The sequence below is a fragment of the Malurus melanocephalus genome, unplaced genomic scaffold (genome assembly GCF_030028575.1).
Source record: "Malurus melanocephalus ecotype Western Australia unplaced genomic scaffold, MMel_1.1 scaffold_266, whole genome shotgun sequence".
NCBI lineage: Eukaryota > Metazoa > Chordata > Aves > Passeriformes > Maluridae > Malurus > Malurus melanocephalus.
Window position 1 is genome coordinate 402,321 of NW_026623498.1, and position 17,182 is coordinate 419,502.

General features: G+C 43.6%; 1 protein-coding gene across 1 annotated transcript in view; it reads right to left on the reverse strand.

Annotated features, from left to right (window-relative positions):
* Positions 1-17,182, reverse strand: part of LOC130579305 (kinesin-like protein KIF1B) — a 24,486-nt gene that overhangs the window by 2,259 nt on the left and 5,045 nt on the right. Inside the window, exons 5-21 of the mRNA XM_057375991.1 lie at positions 16,903-17,151; positions 12,540-12,658; positions 11,721-11,806; positions 11,445-11,574; positions 10,944-11,103; positions 10,260-10,350; positions 9,618-9,736; positions 9,076-9,131; positions 6,862-6,970; positions 6,303-6,369; positions 5,473-5,557; positions 5,109-5,214; positions 2,518-2,632; positions 1,898-2,031; positions 1,333-1,394; positions 499-644; positions 26-265 (exon numbers count right to left, since the gene is read on the reverse strand). Of these exons, the coding sequence (XP_057231974.1) occupies positions 26-265; positions 499-644; positions 1,333-1,394; positions 1,898-2,031; positions 2,518-2,632; positions 5,109-5,214; positions 5,473-5,557; positions 6,303-6,369; positions 6,862-6,970; positions 9,076-9,131; positions 9,618-9,736; positions 10,260-10,350; positions 10,944-11,103; positions 11,445-11,574; positions 11,721-11,806; positions 12,540-12,658; positions 16,903-17,151 (2,074 nt within the window). The remainder of the gene's footprint in view (positions 1-25; positions 266-498; positions 645-1,332; positions 1,395-1,897; positions 2,032-2,517; positions 2,633-5,108; positions 5,215-5,472; positions 5,558-6,302; positions 6,370-6,861; positions 6,971-9,075; positions 9,132-9,617; positions 9,737-10,259; positions 10,351-10,943; positions 11,104-11,444; positions 11,575-11,720; positions 11,807-12,539; positions 12,659-16,902; positions 17,152-17,182) is intronic.

Sequence of the window (17,182 nt, forward strand, 5' to 3'; positions counted from 1 at the left end):
TGTCACCTCTCTGCTCCCATCCCACCTTGGTGGCCAGCTCCTTCTCCCGATCCACCAGGCTCTCGATGTCTGCCGAGTCGTAGCCGCTGCTCTCGCTCGGTGTCACGGCGCTCTCGAAGGTGGTGGTGGAAATCTGAGAGGAAATGCTGGTGGAGGTGCTGAGAGTGCCACTGCTCAGACTGGGGGACAGGGAGTCACTCAGGGACTTGGGGATGCTGTCACCGAGCTTCTCACGGAGCAGAAGGAAATGTCGGGTTTTTTCCACCTGGCAAGAGAAGAAATCGCCGTCGTCCGCTGAATTCTTAGCAATCCTTTTAATATTCACACCAGGAATTTTCCCCAGGGAAGGGAGTTTACAATGGCACTGGAAATGGAATTTGCCTTTGCTGAATCCACTGAGATTCTGAGCTGCAGACTCTACTCAGCAGCCAGCCACACACTTTGTGTCTTGTCTGCTGGGTGAGTTATTTCAGTGCTGACTTTGGTCTCTTCACTCACCTCGTGCAGCAGCTCCAGTTTCTCCAGTTCCCACTGGTGCTCTAGAATGAGGCTGTCACCCCTGGGCCTCCACCCTGCCAGGTTCTCCTCTCCACGCACATAAGCCACAGAGGTGTCCAGAACYTTCCTCCTCCTCCGCTGCATTCCTGAGCAGTCAAAAACACCAGCAGACGTGTTAAAACCACAGCCAGAGGGATTCACCCCCAAACAATCAGCAATTAGCACAGAACCAGCATTTCTGCTCTTTGGCTGGAAATACACAACACAAGGATTTAACTGCAAATACACAACCAAAGATATTTGATTTAGTCCTGTYTTCTTACTTCACTCAGGTATTTCCTATTGGCCAAGATAATGCAAACTCCTGCTCAGTCTAATTCAACACAAGAATTTCTTGTGTTTCTACATTTTAGAAGAAAAATACACAGATACACCATGAACTACATTCCTTCCAAATGGTGAAGCTTGCATCAAATATCAGCAACATCTTCAAAAGACAAGAAAAAGCTCTAATGCTGCAAAACCCAGTCTCAAGTGTTATGAGCCATGGATTGTGCCCCTCAGTCTAAAACTCAGGTTCATGAGCTCAGTTTCCTGAGTTACCCAGATTTTTGTTAGAAAACATCAAGTTTCCAGTGAATCCTCAATGGTAAACACAGGCCTRAGTCTAAAGTAAAAGCCTGAGTAAGTTTTTTAGGGAACAGCAACGTTCCATTGCTCTTATGAAACACAGGAACTGCTTCCCATCAGGGCAGAAATGTTTATTCCATTCTGCCTTGGAAATTCTCTGCAGTATTTTGTATTTATCACTGGAACCCCCAAATCACTGCTTACCTGGACTTCCTGTGTCTGCCATTTTGCACAAACTCAGTTCATAAATTCCAGTCACTCGATTGCTGTTCATAGGAAAGCAGAAGAAACAAAAGCACACTATTGATTATCTTCTCAAATAAAGTGCTTCAGTTTTAGTTCAGTGGTTCCCAAAGTGGAATTTTAAGTACAGTTCTTAGTTAGAACTAGATCTCAGTTCTACTCTTGCACGAAACAGCCAGGACAAACTGCAAGATCCCCAAAAATGGCATTTCCCCCATGTTTCCCCCCACCCTGCACTGGACTTGGAGAGCAGTTGCTGCAGTAAATTCCAGGTCAGGATCAGGGTCATCTGTGTGCAAGCTTGAAAAATGGATCCCTCTTCCCAACTGGAAAAGAGGTCAGTAAAGAGAGAAACCATCAGAGTTCCACTGAAATAAATGCAAGAAAGAACCTTCAAAACCAGACTGGAGAACCTGTGAGTAGGTAGAATTTCAAGTAAGAAATAAAGAAAACTAAACTACATTCTCTAAGAGMAAACAGAAATACTGACAGAAAACATCAATAGCAAAATTGTGAGTGAACTCACGAGTCTGGAGATTTGGAGTAGCCGCTGCCAAAGAGGCTGCGCAGGGAGCGGGGGGGTGAGATCTTGGCATCCCGGGAGTAGAACACCATGCACACATCCTTGGTGATAACAGCAGGCTGGATGCAGTGGTCAAGCTAAAGGAACAGCAGAAAGGAGTGATGGCTGCAGCCAACTCTGCCAAGTTACACTGCTGCCCTCAGCTTTGAAATTCCTTCTGTTTGGTCTTTGCTGAGGGGTTTTCATATGTGCTCCTTGAAAGAGAACTGCAACTGAACTATCACATTTCTTGATGCATCTCATGAGTGAAACCATGGTGCTACACAAAACAACACAAAGCCAAGAGCAGCCACTGTTTGTAACATCAGCACCTGCACAGCAAGGTTCACAGATTTCAGAGGATTTTCAGATACATCGATTAAACAAGGCACAGAAAGGTAAGGTCACCCATTTCTCTCGTGTTGCAGGGTAGTGATACCTTGACATTAAAATGTTAACTGTGAGTAAATTCTCAGAAGATGAATAAATACTTTTCCTGGCTTCAGGATTCAAATCACTTTAGAATCTATTTCTTTCAGGTGCACACGGTGTCAGATATTTCAGAGCCAGGAGAAGGCACTCACCTCCAGGTAAGCAGAAAGGGTCATGTAGATCTTCTCTCCATAKGGTGTCACTCGATTGAGGAGGAGGGAGTTGTGCAAGGAGCTATCCCAAACTGCCTCAAACCKGTAGAAAGTCCTGGAAAAAAGGACAGTAAAGCTCAATAGTAAAAGTTCCTGTGCTTCCCTCTCATCACTCAGTGTAAAGCCTCTTCCCCAACATCATCCTCCAGTGACGTGGATGACACACACTTGAAGCAAAAACCTTCTCTTCATTKCCAAAATTATTTACTTCTGTCTCAAACAGTGTCATGTAAGAGACCATCACCTGTTATGAAAAAGACTCATCTAAGAGAGAAAAGAGGGAATGCAGAAAACAAAACCTCTCACAGCACTACAGAGAAGGCAACACTGAACAACTGTTTCTAAACAGAAAATTCATCTCTGTTGCTTCAGGKGCAATTCAGCCCAGCTGGACCTCAGAAGTGCTTGGGAGGATTCTTTTTTATAAGCAACACTCCACACAATATTTTTGGACTAACAAGAGCTACAGAAGAGATCCCTCTAAGTACCAGYCTTATAAAACCAGCAGCTTCTGACAGCTAATGAGGATGATTGGTAGGTGGGTTAAGTCCTATAATCTTTCTGTGTCCTACTTGCTTCAAGTGAAAACTTGCAGATCCAACACCAACTTCAAGAGGTTTCTTCAGTTTGGTACCTGGAAAGAGAGGAGCTGAAAGCTCCCTCAGTTCTACCCCAGCAATCCAGAAGGTTCAGGTAAAAGGTGAGACAGAATCACCCAGAGCACAGATCCACAATTCACATCCAAAGATCAGGGCACTCTCCCCTCTCCAGCAGGGCTGAGGGAAAGGAGCTTTCTCCTTTTGCACAGCAGGGACTGATTTCAGGCAGGGCCCTTTGGAAAGAAGGCCTGGGCCCCTGTTCAGGAACTCCCAAACCTTTCCACACTGGTAACTGGAACAGAAGGTGTTCATTCTTCATCACCTCTATTTAATAATTTCCCTCCCAAATCCTCTCACTGTTTTTTATCCCATTTTGAATCCAAATGATGTGATACTGAAAGCAAGAAAGTGCTTCATGTATATTATTTTTTAAAGTAAGTTATCTCTCTAAAGAGTTTCTGTACTAATTCCTAACTTGGAAAAACAGAAAATGAAATKAATGACAAAGGACAAAGAGCAGGGAAGGGGTAGAAGAAATAACAAAATACAAAGCAAAACAAAAAGAAACACGAAACAGCCTAAGAACAGACGTGGCAGAAACAAAGAGCTCTGATCTCAGAGCTCCCAAGAATTCCCTTTTCTGATAACAATTGTAGTTAAACCTGATCTTAGCATTAGTGAAAGGTGGTGAATTGGAGCACTGAAGGTTTTGCAGAGGCAGAGCACAGAAAGCAGAGTGCAAAGGGGCCCAGACTGTGCAGCCTGATTTCCCTGTGATCCCTYTGGGAAGGTGAACCAGGAATCCAACCTGAGCCCCCACTGCACATCTGGCACCTCTGGCTGCTGTTAAACTGAGGAGTGACAACCACAGGGTTAAACTTCAATGCAAACCCAGCCCAGAGCTGAGGCTGAACAGCATCACTGCCATCTGAGCAGGGCAATTCAGGTAACAGCATTCAGCCCTTGGCTTGGCACTTCAAACCAGCACCACCACAGCCAGAGACAGTGAGCAATTCCAAATTTAGTTCTTTGATACAGAACAAAGGAGGAAAATAGCAGGGACTACAAAAACGGTCTAGATTTGATGGCACATTAAGAGAACCAGAAAGACAATTCTCTTACATGTGAAGAAGGAAAGTTCACCTTCACAAGTCCCCCATGAACTGTACCTGAGTGAACCTCTGACACAAAGGAASAGGAGGAGGAGGAAAAGGAGGAGGAAGAGGAATGCTACTTCTGGAAGAGCTAAGAGGTGTGCTAAGAGAATTCAGTAAAGCTAAGAGRAAAGTGGCAGCAATGCAAATGGGCCATAAAGCATTCTATTCTCAAGAACCTTTATGYACAAAGGAAGCAAACAGAAAATACCTAGGCATATCCTTATCAAGAAAGAGCCTGTAAAACATAGAAAGAGCTTTGGTTAGTGCAGCCAAAAGCACAACACAAAAGCAACAGCTGAGAGGAACAGAACAAGTGGACATAAAAGAACAAAACCAAGTGAAAAAACCCCACAGCAMACAAGTCTGCAGACAATGAGCAAACATAAGACAGATCCCTCAGCAGGGCCCCAACCCCATTCCACCATCTCCCAAAACCATCCTTGTACTTTAGTGCTGTATTCCAGCACCAAACCTTAATGGCAGTTTAGAAGTTTTGGGTTAAATCCTGAGGCTCCCTTAAGCTGTTCCTTTCCATTCTCCCTTTATGGTCCATAAACATGGAAAGCAATTCAGATGCATCATCAGGAAACCCTACAGAGATCAACAGATYTCAGCATCACCAAGAATTTAGGGTGACATTCATTCTCTGTCTGTGTGTCCTGTGCCCATGGAATTCTACATTCAATAATCAGTCACATTCCCAGCTTTCCAAACATCCTGCCAGTACATCAAACCATTTCAGACTCCTGCTGGAGTGCTCACTTCAGTCCCTTACCTGTTGGAGCTGTGAGAGGACTTCAGGTACTTTGCAGAGATAATATTCAAAGACAGAATGGCATCCACAGCAGCTTCATCTACCTCTGCTTTATTTCTTATACGCCCTGRAAAGAGGAGGAGGAATCAATTAAAATTCAACCTGCAATACAAAAGGAATTTGTTCTCCCAAATATCATTTCAGACTACAAGATTAACAAGTGTTGAAAGTGGAAGTTGTAAAATTCAAGCTCTTCCTCTCGATCTTTTTCAAAATCCTCWTCTCACAGGCAATGCTCATAAAAATGACAGAATCTGACACAAAGAGAAATTGCCAATAATAATCTTCCTTCCTTACAGAGCGAGATCCAGCACCATTTACTCACCAACCACCAGCTCTCGCACATCTTTCCAGTGCAGCTCATTGCCCTTCTCGTGGATAATGGTGACTGTGATCCTGCGCTGGATCCCCTGGCAGAGATCAGAGACAAAACACTGCTGAAACATTCACAAACACACACATCATCTGCTCTGCACTTACACTGCACAAGGGAAGGGAAATAAGATCATTTAAACCAGTCTGCAACTGAACAAACACCTCTTTCTTCCAGGGCCCTAAAATCCACTTTGAAGGGATGCTATATTCTCATATGTGAAAGAAATTAAATGCTTCCCCTCCTCACTGACAAAGGCAGAGTAAGAGAAACACAACTTTAAGCCTATAAACCGTATTTAGTTAGGATTATCTTTATAATCTGGCTAAARACAAATTATTATTAAGAATTATAAGAGACATTTTAAGATGCACTGAGGTACAGTCACTTCACAGATTATGTGGCACAACCACGTGCAGTGAGAGAGAGCAAATKGAAGTTGAGTCCCCAGGGTCCTTCTGTGCCCTTGAGAGATGTCAGAGAACATTGAGGGCACAAATCCGGACCCARAGGTTCCTGCTTCTTCCATGAGTGGGGTGCCCAGTGATAAACAACGTGGACAGCAAAATCCTGGGGTCCAAACCATCTCCTGGTAGCCCAAAGAGCAGAGCCAAGCCCAGCCTGAGAGATCCCGACCCTGCACTGTCACTGCCCAGCTGGGACAGGAGAGGCAAACAGGAGAGGCAAACAGGAGAGGCAAACAGGAGAGGCAAACAGGAGAGCATCCCCTCCCTCCCTCCCTGCAGGGATGGCATTTGCTGTCCCTCAGCTTTCTGCAGTACCTGGTGGAGCAGAAAGGTCCCCTGGCAGGGCAGGCCCCCCGTGTGATCCACAATAGCAGGGATGTACCTGGGGGAGACAGTGAACAACAGCAACAATCAGCACAGCAGCTTCTGTGTACTTGCAGAAGACTTACAGAAAACTCTGTGCAATTCCCTTCTCAACATAATCCCTAAAGACCTGCCAGGGAAAGCCTTCTTTCTAGCAGAGATGAACACAAAACAGGGCCTGCTCTGGGACTTCTGCAGGATAAAGTCTCCAGTGTCCTAAAGAATCCAAACTCATGGCCCACACAAGGTTTAAGTTTTCCAGGCACTTGTTCAGCTGCTGTGCCTGGAATTTCACAGTGGAAAGACATGAAAGAATGTCACTCCATCACTTTGGTCCTTCCCATGGGACACCTAATGCCAGCAGATTTGACAYCCCATCACCACAAACCAGCCAGGCCCCCACCCATCACAACTGCTAAATATCAGCATGGTCTGAACAAAGGGGAAAAAAAAACCCCAAAATCTCATAAACCACTGTTCTCAAAACACCAAATATTAATACAGGACTTACTCCCCTGTTGGCTCCAGTTCACTGATCTCAAACCACACGAGGAGGTCGTATTTGCTCACACTCTGGCCCAAGCTGGGCTTGCTCATGGTATTCAGCTTTGTAGCTGGCACTTAAAGGAAAAAAAGAAAGAAGAAAAAAAGGMTTGTTTACAAAAACTGAACAAGTAAAGCTTACTTGGGGTTCACAGGAACGTGAAAGAAGCTTCCTCAAATGCTCATCAGTTGCTTTATGGCTTAGCAGTTTGTGATCTAGAATTGCTCAGTTCATCTGCAGCATTACTCACCCATAAAGAACATTTTACCTKCCCTATACAGGAGAAAAAATAGAACTTAAAACTTCAGTCTTCACTTCTTCATGTTACAAACTGCCAGACTCCTGCACCACTTGGAAAAGATACTGTGTAAGTAAAAAGGCTGAACAAGAATTAGTCCAGAGCCTTAATCCTGCCAAAGTACGTTTCTGGGCTCCTTATCTCTTGGTATTAGTGATTATTACAAGCCAGATCCTCTTTAATTGCTTTCATACAAAGGTAGGATAAATCATGTTAAAAAATAATGGGATAGTTTAAATTTTAGGAATAACCTAACACTCCCTCCCATACACTCACATTATACTTTTTAGTTATCATTACATGCCTTCTCTTATCTCATTACATTTTTGTAAATGGGAACACTCTAAAAGTAGCTCATGTATACTCTGACAGGGATTTTTCTAACTCTGCAATTGATTTTCCATTTTTTTTCTGCTTTCACACACTAACATCACTGCTTTTATTAAGCCAAATAATTGTTCTCCCAACCTTCCCCTGCTCAGATGTTCTTCAGGCTCTCCCACCCTCACTCCTCCGTGTACCCTTCACTCAGGGCTGTAATTCTTACACCCAACCACCCCCTGCAGCTGCACATGAACTCACTACAGCAGAGGAACAGCACACACACAAATCACTCAGGTCATTGCTAAGCAGAGAGGCTCAAAAGCACCAGAAGAGAGAAACAACAGAATGACACACTTAACTAAAATTAAAGCTTGGTTCTAGACATTCTCACTGACTTGCTCTGGCATAATCAATAACCAGCATGATCTTTTTTATGTAAATAAAATAGAATATGAATGGAAGTGAGGAACAGCACTGTTAGTGGCAGAAAAGGAAGATGAGTGAAAAGGAAACCTATTTAGAACACAGCAGAATGTTTCCTCTAAAGCACCTGGCTGTGTTTTCATATGCATCTCTCATCCCAGGATCACAAAAAATCAGGGGTCTCAGAAGATTCAGGGAACAGATGCARTGACACAGAAAAATCTGTGATTCCCAGCACACTGGAGTCCACAGACTGCATGGTTCTCTCTAAAAGAGCCCTAAATTTAGGCACAGCATCATCCTTCCATGACCACACTCATGGCAGCTTCTACTACTACATGAGAAAGGAAAAAGGGATTTTGCAGCACATTCTGGAACTACTTCTACATCCATGAGAGAGCTTGGCTACTAACCATCTCGTTTAGGAGCCCGCTCACTCTGACAAGTGGGGACAGGCAGAAAGAGAAAAGGTGGCAGCTGCTCAGCTCCATCCTGGAAAGCAGCCACAGCAGAGGAGGCCAGCACGGTGGCGTGCTCAGACAGCGTGTTCAGCACATGCACGTTCACATAGCCAGACATAAGGTACCTAATCAACTCAATCTTCCTTTCATGGTCTGCAGAGGAATGGAACACACACAGAAAAAGGATGGGAGAAATGTGCAGGTGAAAGAAAGATGGAGAAGGAGGAAATTAAAGGTGACTTGGAAAAAAAAACCACAAAAAAGTTCAGCATGCATTATTCCAATTAAGCAAAGAAAACCAAGGATCACTTCAACACAAATGGCTCACTAAAGACAATGTGAGAGAGCAAAAAGATGAAAAGATTAATGAATAAGCAAATTTCCAGTCAAGTGCTCAGYAAGCACAGAAAGAGCCACAGCCTCATCTCATGGGATATGGTCAACASCTCAGGAATGAAATTCTACCCTCTCATGAACCAAGCAGCACTTTCTGCAGGGAGATAAGAAATAAAAATAAACACACAAAGAGGGCAGAGCCAGCACAGACAGACTGAATGCCCTTTGCACCACTCACTCCACTGAATTCCTCCATGTCCTGGGTACCTCAGGAATACACTACAACCTCCATTTTCAGAACAAAACCTGTGATGTACAGAACTGGAGAGCTGCTCTCACCTGGCTTTGACAGTGGCATAGGGGGAGGAAAGAATCTTCGAGAAGGCTGTGGAGGGCTATGGAGAAACGAGAAGAATTATCAATACAGAGGCAGCTAAACATAAAAAATACACACAAATGTGCACACACTGCATCCCTGCATACACATCTAGTTCTGTCTCTCAAAAATATCCTCCCAATTCTATGAAGGCAGGTAAATGTCACCTGTCAGGAAAACGAGTGGGCTCAGACCCTTCCCAGACTAAGCTCTGCTCTTTTTCTGTTCTAACTTTACCAATCCTGAGCAGTGCTGAGGTTTTCCCAGAGCTCACTGCTGAAGTTCCCAGTATTCCCAGTGCASAGGGACTGCCAAGGTGAACTGGTTTCCATGTTTGAGATGGCAGAATAATTCCATCAATCACTGAACCAGGCAAAGAGGCCTCTGCCAGCACTTTCACCTCCATCAGGACTCTGCTKGTGAGGGTGTGGTGCACAATCTCAGGAGTACAAAAGATGGCACGACCTGAGCATGAGCCCCAAGTGCCTGAACAGTGAGCAAATACCTGCTGAGATCCTGGCCTTGCAGGTGSAGGGGATGCTGCTGATAATGCCCAAAGACTTCAAAGACAATGGGCTTTGTTTTGATGTACTCCACAAACGATTCAGTCACTTCCACAGCAATCTATTTCAAAAGTGTGGAAAGAAAATAAGGCAGTCAAAAAGGAAATCTCTTCTAGGAGTCTGTATTTTTCATACCACTTAGTGTCACTCATGGTAAAAGCATTCCCTTTTGGCTTAGGCATTAATTCTACTCTCCACTAAAGGAGAAAATGAAAGCCTCAATATCAGACATTCCAGCAAGAGAAGAGGAGGCTGTACATAACCAAAGGATAACAGAGTCCATAAAAACAGATATATCCAGTTCATCTGASATKGTGAACATTCCTATTCAAACATCTRTTTTATTTCCTGAACTCCAGACTGTTTTCATTGAACATCCTGGAAAGGAAATACAGAATTCAATGGCAGGAAGTAGAGGTGAAAGAGAAGAGTTAAATTTGCCACAAAGAATCACTCTGTCTTTTGTTTTGCAGTAGGGATGACATCATTCACCTGATCACTCCTATTATTGTCTGTTCTTAATTTCCCTTGAAGAACACACACAACTCCCAGTGCTGACATCACCAAAAGAAAGCTTTACTTACATTCTGAACATGGTAAAACCCAAGGGGAGTCCCTCGGCCATTGTTTTTCAGAGGTTCTGTTGAGAAAGCTTCATCATGTCGATGTAAAAAGCTTAAAAAGAAAATCAACCAAAAATCAGCCACCACAGAATGGTCAATGAAGATTGCTRTGCTCTGAATCCAACCCTAAATGGAAATCCTAAAAGCCTAAAGGAAATGTGTTCTGCTGGAACTTTCAGTTCAGTGATGGCCTAAAGCTGGGAATACCACAGTCTTGTGGGAGCACTATTTCTGTACTTGTTTTATGTTTTTATTATTCCCTGTTGTTCTCTTCCCCAGGAGCCCAAGACCACTTTCACTTGAGAAGGCCCAATTTCYTCAAGGGTCATGCAGTTTTCATTTAAAAGGACTTATGTACAATATAGTATTGAACTTTTCACATTACAGGCTTTAAACCCTAAGACATCTATCAACTAGCAGCTTATGAGTCCACTTTGATTCCTAATTTCCTTTCTGCAAAACTTTATTCCTTATACCTGCTTAAGAGAAAGGGACCAGGAATTCCATTAAGTGATTGGAGGTGTTTTTCTCTGCTGTGCCACACCTCCATCCAGCTGAAAAGCTCTCAGAGTTCCACTGTCCACTATTCTTTGCTCTCTCTATCAAACCATTCCTTGTCTAATGCAAGGGAGCACAAATTCTTACTTGAACTGGCAGAAGATGTCTGCATACTCGGGCAGGATGCCACTGGCCTGGAGCACGGTCACCCGGAATGTGAACACACTGCCCAGCTTCAGGTGATCCCCAATCTCCTCAGTGAACCCTTCCATTGTCATCTTCCCATCCAAAGTGGCTGACTTCAAGTCTTAGCGAGAAAAAAAAACATCCCACATGAAATCATTTTTTCCTTTTTTTTTTTTTTCTCCTTTCTTTTCTTAAAATATCTCTTCAGGAGACTGTTTAGCCCCATAAAACCTTTGCTTCCCTTTCAAGCCCAAATAATTTGCTGATAACCAAAAGATCCAAATACCTGAGAACAGTTTTTCAGCATAGTTCTCCAAATTATAAAGTCCAGGATCTCTCATATTCAACCCATTGGTAACACCTCTCCCATATCCTTGAAGGACACTCAGAACCCCTTTCTGTGACTGACAATGTCCTGAATTTCCCATAAGTTCTCAAAAACTTTATATATTTCTTGCTTACCCAGCTCATTCATTCTGTTGATCTCCTCTGGAGGAGTGGTAACCTCTGAATTCTGTCCTTGTCCTTCCACAATTCTCAATTCCTCCAGTGACAGCCCAGACCGAGTCATTGCAACTGAAGAAAAGTCACTCTGAAAAATGCAATGAAGCAGCTTGGAACAGACTCCTGSAATTTCTGGCTTTGCCACCCCCTTCTTTCCCTACAACACGTGCTCTTTATTCAGAAGCATGAGCTACTACCCTCAAACAGCTCTAACTCAATTTGAAGAATTCTTACCTTATCAAAATAYTCATTGTCAAATGAAATTTTAGCTGTGCCAGACTGTCGAATACCAGATCCATAATCTGGGGCTTCTTCATCAGCTAAAAAAACATGGAAAAAAGAAGATAAATAAATARTGGGGAGGAGAGGGGAGATCCCATGGAGTTATCTAAATGGAAATTCTCATTATAATGGAAACCAAAATGGAAAGCACTTACAAGCTGGAAAAGATCAAGTCAGAAACCTATTTATCAGGAACTCAAGTGTGGGAAAACAAGACAAGCCATGAAGTTTCATTCTGAATATACTTAGGAGAATTTTGAATGCAAACCAACTTTAGTAGCAATTTTCATTATCTATTTACTTCTGATATTATACTGAGATAAATGAAAATCTAAAACCATCAGTTCAGGAACTTCTTCACATGCTCTCACCAGACCCTGGAGGAGCTAAAACTCAGTTTGTTTAATTTTAATGTAGGTCACCACAACTAGCAAAGCATGTACCCTTGTCCTCTGTTTATACTGAGTGCCAGAAAGAAATTATTTGCTTTAGATTTAGTTTTGAGACTTACTGACTTAGATCTTCCATTGTTCTAAAGAGCAGTGTTGCATTCGTTTCCAACTGCAAACTACAGTGGTCAACATCATGATCATTTTGAAATCTTTTGAYCAGTAGCATTATTACAAGAGTGATTTATGCTCGGCCCACGTAGTGACATAAAGAATGAGATCATTTCAGGAGCAGCAGAGATCCCCTGTTCTCACAGCATGAGCAGTCCCCACGTTTGCCCATGACAGTGAACTCTCAGCAGTGCTGGTGCCAATCTCTCACCTGCAATGGCCTGCACAGCCACGCGCAGAAACCCCCGCACCTCGCCCTTCTCGCTGACAACGGCCACCCTGTGGATCAGGGGCACGGGGTACAGCAGATTGCTCAGGTACACGAACGCCCTGGGACAGGAGACAAACACAGGCAGGGTTAGAACTGTGCCAAAGCCACTGCAGCGAGTGCTCGGCCCTGGCAGTGCCCCATGGCAGAGCAATGGCAGAGCAATGTCGCACCAATGGCACACCAATGGCAGTGCCCCTGGCAGTGCCCCATGGCAGACAATGTCACACCAGTGTCACACCAATGGCACACCAATGGCAGATCAGTGTCACACCAATGGCACACCAGTGTCACACTGTCCACTCTGTCCATCTCAGAGCTCCATCCTCCCCCACAGGCTCTGGCCAAGCCAAGTGCAGCCCCCAAACGCCCTGAGCAGAGCTCAGGGGACACTGGGCTCACCAGGGAGTGACAGACAGAGGGACACCGTGTCAGAGGATGCTGCATGGAGATGCACCATGGTGTGAAGGATGGAGCTGTTAGCTGGAAGCTGACACAATCTACCTGGGAACTATGATTATTAACAATGAAGTAATTTTAAATGATAAATTAAAAGGGAGTTAATATACTGTGCTCACACAGCCTCAAACTTGCACTGAACACATAAAAACACTCTTAAAAACAGATTGAATGTTYTTCTCTTCTATATTTGTTGGTAAGACTGTGCAGAATAATCAGAAACCCACAATAAACCAAAAGTCATCACTTAGGTTTCTTAGGAGATTGACTGAATGTACAGACAGTGGAAGACTGTAAAGTCTTCACAGATAAATTTCTTCAGGAGCATTTTATTTCTTTAAAAAACAAAACAAAACAAATGAAACAGCACAGCAGTACTCTAGAGCAACCACTTAAAATTTACAGCTTACAAAAGGAAAAGCATTTAGGCCCTGTAGTGGATGATCCTGCCTTACACAAACTTTGAAAGTTTTATACCACGAGGGTCTATTTTGAAATAGTAAGGTAACCAATTTAATTGTATAGKTCTTAATTAAAAGTCAGACTAAAGTTATTAAGTTATTGCATGCTTCTGCAATGAATTGCAGTAGTTTATAAAGTGTCACATTTCAGCAGGATTAGCTTGAGCARAACATTAAATGTTGAGAAGTGCAACAGGCCAGCTAAAGAACAGCTCTCAAAAAGGGGAAATAGGGAAGCTTTTATTTACTAAGTGAGCTGTTTCAGAGCTCAGAAGAGTACTGAGATGCACAGATCTTTAACCAATAGTTTTATCAGTCTTTACATTTAAAGTGACTAATTATGTAATTTTAATAAATTTATGCACATTGAATTATACTAAACAACAGTAATTTGTTTACCTAATTTCCTCCTTACAGTTCTTTTTATTAGTCTTTAGTATTGTGTATAATTGATTCCTGTAATCTATAACTGCTATTGTTTAACAATCCTGTTGTCAAAAGGAAATGTTGCTCCTTAGGCTGACATGGCTGTTCCAAGGATGAATGAATTCTTTKGAAATGATGAGGAAGTCAAACAGGTGTCAGTAATGAACCAAAGACACAAAAATAATGCTACTAAAATAAAGTGGTGACAAAATGCAATAGAAAAGAGGATGATTAATACAGCTATAAAAGTAGCTAAACAAAAAATGAAGAAAACCATACAACAACAAAAAACCAACTGCAACATAACAGTTCACTAAGATGGGATTTCATTCCTTTTCAGTCTGCTCCAAAGTGAGGGAAGCACCGATAAAGCAGGGAAGGGAGAACAGATTCCAAGTGACAAATGAGAAGCTGAATTTGTTTTTTGTCTCTAACATAACATTTCATTTTGAGCTTTGAAATCTCAGGTGATGCTCATCAGCCACACAAAGAGCCCCTCAGACAGGAACTGCTCCCGTGGACTGGCTCAGGGATGCAGTTCAGGAATGTGGTTCTGTGCTCAACACAAAAMCACTCCCAGTTTGAACAGCACATTCCAGCCAGGGAGAATGGACATTTCCCAGCAGAACAGAATTCAGAGAGCCCTTGATGCACACAGTAGGGTCTCACTAACTAAAAGTGAGGCACTGCAGAAGCCTTCCCACTTTAAAGCCAAACTAATGGAAAGTGAAGGCATGACCTGCATGAAAAATAAAAATATATCTTCATCTGCAGGATCAAAGTTTTGAAGCTGCTGCTCAGTATGTGACAGCCAAAGCATTCAGCTGGATTAACCACTGCCATGTGACCATCCCAAGAAAAAAAATGTATTTATCTTCTTCCTTAATTTGCTTCCATCCAGTCACCTTGTTCACCRGAATCATTTTAACTTAGAGAAAGAAAAGCACATCATGAAAAATGTTTGAAGCTTCCTGTTTGCTGATGAAAATGCCGCATCTCTTCCGTAGGGTGGAGAGAAGTGCAGATGTGCTGTACAAAACAGAGCTGGTTTATGCAGCACYRCAGCTTCCAGTGCCATTCCATCTGCCTCAGCATCAGACAGTGCCCAGTCTGGAGTGGATGAAATCTCAGGGTGATCCTCCTCCTCTTTCCACATCCGTGAGGATCCCAAACAGCCCCTAAGGTCCCCCTGCACTTAGCCCAGCAGACTGAAAGAGGGGAGCTGGATTAGCAGAAAGATTGGTGAGGTAAAATGGCATACTCAACAAAACTAGAAATTAAATTTAACAACACAATTTAAAAAACAAAACAAAACAAAAACAACRGAAYTCAGAATGATGGCGGGTATTTTTAAAATAAACACATCAGGATTTAAATGAAATATCCCATAGTCCTCTCCCACCTCCCTTAAAAACAAAGCAAATGCTTGATATGTCACACCATTAAACAGATTCAGCCTTAAAGAAACCCAGCATGCCACGAGAGATGGCTAAAGGGATCAGCTCTTTTTTCTTTTCTTTAAGAGTTAAAATAAAAGACAGTCATAGTACGGAGAGAGAAAAGAAAGTATTTGTGATGGCCAGGGAGCTGGATAACTACAGGATCCATTTCTCCTCCTTGTCTCCTTCATGACCTGTGCTGTTATTGCTGACAATCCCCAAAAAACACTAAAAATGGTTTTATTCGTTGTGCTCTGGACAATATCTGTGTAGATGGACACAGCCCTGGTACTTGTGAGTCCCTGTTCAAAAGCAGGATTCTCACACTGGAGGACAATCACGATGGTTCCTCCTCAGTGGTGCTACACAGGACAACCACAATAGTTCCTACTCGGTGGTGCTACACTGGACAATCACAACAATTCCTCCTCAGTGGTGCTACACAGGACAACCACAATAGTTCCTACTCGGTGGTGCTACACTGGACAATCACAACGGTTCCTACTCAGTGGTGCTACACAATCTGACAGCTCCTGCTGGCAGAGCAGGCACAACAGAAGAACAGAAACCAACAACTGAGAACACCCTCGRGACAGGGACAAAGTTTCCATCCTCAACAGGTGACAGCTCCATACATGAGCTCACACCGCTCAGGCCAGTGCTGTAACTCCCTGTGTGTGTCCACAGGGACAGAGCTTGGAACCCTCCCCACCCAGGCATGGGAAGCAAATTGTGCCTGCCAGCAAGCACAAGTGTTCCATTACAGCTGTGCATCTGCTCAGCTTGGCCTGTGCTGCCTGAGGTGTTTGTGATGGGATGAAGAGCTCAGCTCATTCCCAAGCTTAGCAGGAACAGGACACAGAGCAGCCCCAGGCTCACAGGGGCTGACAGCAGCCCAAAGCAGCACAGATGGATTTCCCAAACTGCCACCTCTGAACTCCCCACCTCTGAACCAGAGCATCGAATTCTGTACAACACGTTACCAGGCATTGCACAAACGGCACAAATGCAGAGATCACAGAGGACTAATGCAATTTCTCGCAACTTCAGTAATTTTTGTTTCAAAAACTAGATCAAGGAAGTGCCAAGTTTCACTACAGACAAAGCCTGAGGTTAGACAAACACACTACACTGAAATCAGAGCTTGATAAAGATCAGCAAACTCAATCCCTCCTTTTCCTAAGTAAAGCAAACAAGTGTCCTGCATTTGAAGAAACTGCATAAAGACCCCAGCATCCCAACCCTGAAGTCTTTCCTGCTTCCATTCACAGAGAAGGATAAAGCCAAGCTCTGGCCCCTTTTCTTTTGTTCCTTCTAAGAGTTATTTCTCAATTATTATTTAATCTTCATGGCMCCAGACATGGGAATTTAAAATGTTGAACTACACTCATCTCTGGCAATTTCAATTGACAGCCATGACATTTTGGCCAGACTGACCATCTGTGTAGCACAAGGCAAAGCCATTGCAGTTTACAGCAAGAGCTGGTCCCTTTTGGCCATTCTCAGAGGAACCTCACCAACCTTCCCACTAAAATGAACCAAGGGGATCGGTCGTAAAACGGGTCRCGCCCATCATTGAAGAGCTCTGATCCCTCCTCAGTTCCCACGTCGGAGCCAGTGTCATCCACAAAGGCCTCATCATCAAAGTCCTCCATCTCATCCTGCTGCTCATCAGCCAGCTCCGTGATGTCCGAGTCGGCCGTGGAGAAGGTGGGGGAGGGCGTGCGATCGGCCAGGCGCTCGTTGACGCAGCCGTGGAAAATGGGGGAGCTGGATATCAGCAACGACACCCATTAACAGA